The 7,500-nt window shown below is 47.1% G+C and overlaps 1 protein-coding gene across 1 annotated transcript in view; it reads left to right on the forward strand.

Moving 5' to 3' along the window:
* The first annotated feature begins 1,753 nt into the window (after positions 1–1,753).
* The window catches only part of tmem64 (transmembrane protein 64), a 17,674-nt gene continuing 11,927 nt past the window's right edge, over positions 1,754–7,500 (forward strand). Inside the window, exon 1 of the mRNA XM_012829679.3 lies at positions 1,754–3,314. Within this exon, the coding sequence (XP_012685133.2) occupies positions 2,607–3,314 (708 nt within the window). The 5' untranslated portion in view covers positions 1,754–2,606. The remainder of the gene's footprint in view (positions 3,315–7,500) is intronic.

Here is a 7,500-nt window from a genome sequence, read left to right on the forward strand (position 1 = left end):
TTTATCTTTTTCTTGTGTGACCTTTAGGTTTTAGCATCTTTGCACACACCCATTTATCGGCGCTGGAATACGTCAAGGGATTCTCCAGCACCGATTACAGCGTTTCGCTTATGACTCAAAAACGTGCTCCTATCTTGACTGAGAGATTTCACAACAACTTTCAAAACAAAATAACGAGAAGCGTTATCTGAGTCCAAGTCCATTGAAAAGGGAAAACAATCAGTAAAAGAGCAAATCCACCCAAATAGTGCATCTTGAACATTTGTTACGGTACATAATGTTACACTTGCTGCCGTGATTAGATAGCCTACTGTTATCAAAGCAGACTTGCCTCATGTATGGCAGAGTGAAAAACACGGCGACGCTATGATGCAACCATGGCCTTTGATACACAGACGCCTCCATCTGTCCTGAGTAGGCTGGGCCACGGGTTAGTGCACTAATGAAGGGCGCGATGTTCAAAATGAAAGTTGGTTGAAACTGGGTTCATGTCTGTCCATGTTGGTAAGACCCAAAATAGTCTGAAATAAATGTTAGTAAAAATAGCTTTTTTTTATTTGTATGACAACAACAACGATATTTTTATTATCATTATTATTTGGCCTGTCATCTGAGCATCGTAGCACGGCTTTCATAAGTCAGTGTGGAGTCTTAAAAACACGTCACAGAAGTTCACCACCTTTCTAATGTTTTGAAATTAGATTGTGTTAGTCTACAATGGTTGAGCCCAGGGCTTGAGGTCCTGCCGAACAGCTTTAATAGGCCAGGCAAAGTAACCCATTTTGGAGCCAAAAATAGAATTAATTGTAAAATAATTTTTTTCAGCATAGATCATTTCTATGAGGTGTCCAGAACAACATACTAAAAGTCCTAAGAAATCCTAGTTGAGGAAATATGTTTAATCTGAGATGTGTGCTAATAAAATACACCTAAAAAAAAAATGTAATTTCTTCCTTTACTCCTATCAAAATAAAACTTTACACAATGAAAGTACCCATGAAAAGTAAAACATTTGGTATTACAAGTTTCTTTGTAAATTCATTTTAATATGCAAATGAGCTATACACAAATCGAATATGCCCAAAATACACAAAATATACAAGGCTTAATTTTTTCCTTTACTCCTACCACAATAAAACTTTACATAGTAAAAGTATACATGCATTATTAGCACACATCTCAGATTGATGAGAATTAAACATATTTCCTCAACTAGGATTTCTTAGGACTTTTAGTATGTTGTTCTGGACACCTCATAGAAATTATCTATGCTGAAAAAAAATATTTTACAATTAGTCTGTCGTAAAACGCTACTTTGCCTGGACTATAAACATTCCCAGTATTTCCAGTATTTCCTGCCAGGCTGCGCTCTCCTGTCTTCTCTCCCTTCAAGAAGCTTTTGAAGACCCAACTCTTCAGAGAGCACCTCCCTTCCTAACTGGCACCTTGACTAGCGCTTAACTTGCACTTCAGCAGTTACATTCCTGCACTTCTTTTCCCTTTCTAGGTCGTTTTTCTAATTCTTATGTAAAGTAGTATTTATTGTTACACCACGTTTTGTATTGCTCTTAGCTTGACCGTTCTCTCCCTTGTACGTCGCTTTGGACAAAAGCTTCTGCTAAATGACTAAATGTAAATGTAAATGATTCCCAGGTATTTCCAGTATTTCCTGCCAGGCTGCGCTCTCCTGCCTTGTTTTGAGCTCTGAGGTTCTCGCTTCGCAGACCTCGCGATGTTCGCGATCACATGTATTGCGACGTGGATCACGTGTCAAGACTACTTGGCATTGTGGGAAACAAACAGAGTATGAATAACGTTAGCGTCAACATCGTTTACTGTTGTGGGCAAACCGAGAATTAGTGCTCAGCTGGGAAAGGGAGCTCATCACTAGACTACAGAATACCTGTGATTGTGTGTCTTCGTGAAAGAAGCTGCAAACAGTGTTATGGGATACTGACACGCTGAAATGGATGGTACGACTTTGAAAACGGACTGTGGAGTGACGATAACAGTACCCTGATTTATGGTAATCATAGAGTCGTAAAAGTTGGAGTCGTCCGCTGATTTGATTTTCGCTCATTTGCTTTGCACAGACATGTGACGTGTCATCTCAGTCTGTAAGCAGATTGCAGATAGTCAAACAAATACCCACGCACTGTGCTTGTGTGTTCAAATTGGACGACGTTGTCCGTCATCGCGGTATATAATAGCCAGCTAACTATCTTAGCTGTGAGTATGGCGTTTGTCACCGAGATGCAGCAAGAACACTCGGAATACGCGTCTTTGATTTGGTGTACGCCTAAAACGGTATTCCCGAGATAAATGCTACTATGTTGGGACTCTCCTGTTATGTCATCTAGTAACGGTTAGCATTTTTTTTAATTATATCACTTTTGTCATATCGGACGCAATATATTTTCTCTTACGGCGTCGATGTATCTTCACTGATTTCAGTGAATTGATTTGTATATTCAACCGTGACAACGGCGCCTCCCTCCGAAGTTATCTCTTTCCAAGGGGGCTAACATCAAGTTGACAACAGGACCCCCCACGGCATCTGCGCGCATCTCTCCCAAGACGTCAGGCCGTGTCCGAGAGGGGCAAACATGTGGAGCCCCGGACCAACGACCCTGCAGTTCTTGGTGAAATCCGTGAAACATGCAGCGGGAAAAGGGCAGATTCAGCTCAGCCGGTGGATACAGAGGACCACGCCGGAGGCGATAGACTGCGATAAAATAGACATCCTCATATGCAACGCGTTTGACGAGCGGGGCGCATCGGGGAAGCCCGAGGTAGCTCTGGAAGGCGTCAGCGACACCGGGTCGCTCTATGCGGCAGCGGTCTTCAGGCATCCGTGCTGTATCACCACCTGTTGCTTCAAGAGCGCGGTGCTGGCATGCATCCTGACCGCCGTGTGCTTCTCGTCCGTGGCCCTCGTCCGCCAGTACCTCAAAGACCTGTTGCTCTGGGTCGAAAGTTTGGACAGCCTGGTCGGAGCACTCCTTTTCATAGTCGGACTGATCACCGTGTCTTTCCCCTGCGGCTGGGGGTACATCGTCCTGAACGTGGCGGCGGGCTACCTGTACGGGTTCGTCCTGGGCATGGGTCTGGTCATGGTCGGGGTTCTCATCGGAACATTTGTTTCGCATATGGTGTGTAAGCGCCTACTGACAGACTGGGTCCGCAACAAGGTCGGGGGCAACGAGCAACTCAGCGCCGTCATCAGGGTCGTGGAGGGGGGCAGCGGACTTAAAATCGTGGCCTTAGCGAGACTCACGCCGATACCCTTCGGGCTCCAGAACGCGGTGTTCTCGGTGAGTATGCCAAGAATGCTCAGCTGTCAGAAAAAAAGTAACTGTCAAACTATTGTTATGGGTGGTAAATCATGCCAAGGGTGGGGTGGTAGATCAGATTATTTCAGGTTATTCTAGTTTACAAACTTGTCTGGCTCGGTTTGGTAGAACGGTGTAGTGTGTGTGTGTGTGTGTGTGTGTGTACCCCCTGTAATTAGCCTCAACTATTCCAAAGTGATTGGCAGAAGCGTGCTGTCTTTGGCATCCGTGCCTGAGGGGATTTCATCATGTCTAGCTAGTTGTTCCATGAAGTCATCCTCACCTTTAGCCCAGGTGACTGACAGATGACAGACACTCTCTCACACACACACACACACACACACACACACACACACACTCAAACAAACACACACATGAAGTCGAATGAAGTCATCTTCACCTTTAGCCCAGGTAACTGACAGATGACAGACGAGTGACTGAGGCAACCACTGCTGGCGAAACCTGTGCTCTTCTGGTGCTGGTACACACACACTCTCTCACACACACACACACACACACGCGCACACAAGTGTCCAACACTGACTCCATTCCTAGTTCACACTCCAGATGCAGGCCCACACACACACACACACACACACACGCCCTTAGATTCACCCAAGTGTCCAACACTGACTCCATTCCTAGTTCACACTCCAGATGCAGGCACACACACACACACACACACACACACACACACACACACACACACACACACACACACACACGCCCTTAGATTCACCCAAGTGTCCAACACTGACTCCATTCCTAGTTCACACTCCAGATGCAGGGCCACTCACACACACTCAAACACACACACACACACACACACAGCCTCTACACCCAAAGCTTTCATGCATTCCAGGTCTGCTCCTTATTAAGCGTTGTTGAATCTCTACGGCTCCTCCTGGTCTCAGTGAGGGCTGAGAGTACGGTTCAGTGGCCAGCCAATCAGACGTCCCGTATCGCAGACTGGCAGGTGTCGCCGTGGCCAAGGACATGTGTGCTCTGTTCGTCACCGTGTGTGTGTGTGTGTGTGTGTGTGCTCTCTGCTCGTGTGTGTGTGTGTGTGTGTGTGTGCGCTCTCTGCTCGTCACCGACAGGTCTTTGACCCTCAGGGGCCGGTCTAAATCATTTATCTCTCAGTATTATCAGCCTCACCCACACACACACACACACACACACACTCAGTATTAGCAGCCTCACACACACACACACACTCAGTATTAGCAGCCTCACTCACACACACATATACACACACTCAGTATTAGCAGCCTCACTCACACACACATACACACACTCAGTATTAGCAGCCTCAACTACATTACTGATTACAGCGCAGCCTCCACACACACACACACACACACACACACACACTCAGTATTAGCAGCCTCAACTACACCACTGATACACTACACTGGCTGGAGTGTAGACGGAAGTTAAGCAGTTTGTGTGTGTGTGTGAGGGGGGGGTGAAGTTAAGCATCAATGTATGTTTATTTTTTTTAATTGTGTGCAGTGCTGCTCTGTGAGGACTGGACAGGGAGGTCCCAGAAAGTGCCAAAGTGAGCTGAGGCACTATGGAGATTTAACTGCGTGTGTGTGTGTGTGTGTGTGTGTGTGTGTGTGTGTGTGTGTGTGTGTGTGTGTGTGTGGCAGACTCTATGGAGATGAAATGAACTTTGACTGCGCACGTGTGTGTGTGTGTGTGTGTGTGTGTGTGTGTGTGTGGCAGACTCTATGGAGATGAAATGAACTTTGACTGCGCACGTGTGTGTGTGGCAGACTCTATGGAGATGAAATTAACTCGCTGTGTAAGGCTTGCACTGGCGGTTGGCTTAGGCAGGTATCCTAGACAAACACACACACTCACACTCACACACACACTCACACTCACGCACACTAGACAAACACAGCGCCCTTTGGGTTTCAGTGCAGTGGGTTAGATGCTGTTTCAGTGCAGTGGGTGAGATGCTGTTAGATGCTGTTTCAGTGCAGTGGGTTAGATGCTGTTAGATGCTGTGAGATGCTGTTTCAGTGCAGTGGGTTAGATGCTGTTAGATGCTGTTTCAGTGCAGTGGGTGAGATGCTGTTAGATGCTGTTTCAGTGCAGTGGGTTAGATGCTGTTAGATGCTGTGAGATGCTGTTTCAGTGCAGTGGGTTAGATGCTGTGAGATGCTGTTTCAGTGCAGTGGGTTAGATGCTGTTTCAGTGCAGTGGGTGAGATGCTGTTAGATGCTGTTTCAGTGCTGTGGATTAGATGCTGTTAGATGCTGTTTCAGTGCAGTGGATTAGATGCTGTTTCAGTGCAGTGGGTTAGATGCTGTTTCAGTGCAGTGGGTTAGATGCTGTTTCAGTGCAGTGGGTTAGATGCTGTTTCAGTGCAGTGGGTTAGATGCTGTTTCAGTGCAGTGGGTTAGATGCTGTGAGATGCTGTTAGATGCTGTGAGATGCTGTTTCAGTGCAGTGGGTTAGATGCTGTTAGATGCTGTTTCAGTGCAGTGGGTGAGATGCTGTTAGATGCGGTTTCAGTGCAGTGGGTTAGATGCTGTTAGATGCTGTTTCAGTGCAGTGGGTTAGATGCTGTTTCAGTGCAGTGATGCTGTTAGATGCTGTTAGATGCTGTTTCAGTGCAGTGATGCTGTTAGATGCTGTTAGATGCTGTTTCAGTGCAGTGGGTTCGATGCTGTTTCAGTGCAGTGGGTTCGATGCTGTTTCAGTGCAGTGATGCTGTTTCAGTGCAGTGATGCTGTTAGATGCTGTTTCAGTGCAGTGGGTTAGATGCTGTTTCAGTGCAGTGATGCTGTTTCAGTGCAGTGGGTTAGATGCTGTTAGATGCTGTTTCAGTGCAGTGGGTTAGATGCTGTTAGATGCTGTTTCAGTGCAGTGAGTTCGATGCTGTTAGATGCTGTTTCAGTGCAGTGGGTTAGATGCTGTTTCAGTGCAGTGGGTTAGATGCTGTTAGATGCTGTTTCAGTGCAGTGATGCTGTTAGATGCTGTTTCAAGCAGGTTGGGGGGGCATGAACTGAGGGGCTTGTTGTAAGAAGCACTGATTGGTTTAAAGCAGCTGGAAGTAAACTAACCAGCTCTGGTTCTGAGTGTGAAGTTGTGCCGCTCCCATAGACCCGTTTATCTGCCTTTATGGGTTGACTGGTTTATCCCGTAGCCCTGACCCTTTATGGGTTGACTGGGGACACATTGGGCTCATGCCTCGCAGGGCTGGTATGACGGGTGTGTAAGTGTGTGTGTGAGTGTGTGTGTGTGAAGTCGTGCACGTTGGGCTCCATGCCTCTCAGGGCTGGTATAACGTGTGTGTGTGTGTGTGTGTGTGTGTGTGTGTGTGTGTGTTGTGGTGTGTGGTGTGTGTGTGTGGTGTGTGGTGTGTGTGTGTGTGTGTGTGTGCTGGTGTGTGTGTGTGTGTGTGTGGTGTGTGTGTGTGTGTGTGAAGTCGTGCACGTTGGGCTCATGCCTTCGCAGGGCTGGTTTGACGGGTGTGAGACGCTTCCTTGTTTATGAGGGTGAAACCCATTGCATAGCCTACACCTTTTCAGCTTGAGCCGTGAGATGGTGCGCTTCCAAAAAGCCATCACTTCTGCGCCACCCCTCTGGCATTTTGCCCCCTAGGCAACCGCCTACATCACATGTGCCGCGGGCCGGCCGGCCCTGACTAACCGGTACCCTCTGGTGATCTGGTTGGTGAAGTCGTGCTGGAAAAGTTTTTCTTTCATTTTGGCTGGCAGGTCCGATCCAGACCACGCATCTGCCGAGTGCATAGGCTCGGCTAAACGTGTGTGTGTGTGTGTGTGTGTGTGTGTGTGTGTGTGTCACTATATGGAAGCTCTCAGCTTGTCTTTTTGCTGGAGATGCATTAGACTGGGTTACAGCAGCGTTTGTGTTTTTTATGTTGAGGTGTGTGTGTCTGTGTCTGTGTCTGTGTCTGTGTCTGTGTCAACAGCCTGTATGGAAGCTCTCAGAAGTCGTCATGAACTAGCCTCTGTGTGTGTGTGTGTGTGTGTGTGTGTGTGTGTTTGTGTGTCACTATATGGAAGCTCTCAGCTTGTCTTTTTGCTGGAGATGCATTAGACTGGGTTACAGCAGCGTTTGTGTTTTTTATGTTGAGGTGTGTGTGTCTGTGTGTGTGTGTGTGTCTCTGTGTGTGTGTGTGTGTGG

Source organism: Clupea harengus, chromosome 19, assembly GCF_900700415.2.
Source record: "Clupea harengus chromosome 19, Ch_v2.0.2, whole genome shotgun sequence".
In the NCBI taxonomy this organism is placed as follows: domain Eukaryota; kingdom Metazoa; phylum Chordata; class Actinopteri; order Clupeiformes; family Clupeidae; genus Clupea; species Clupea harengus.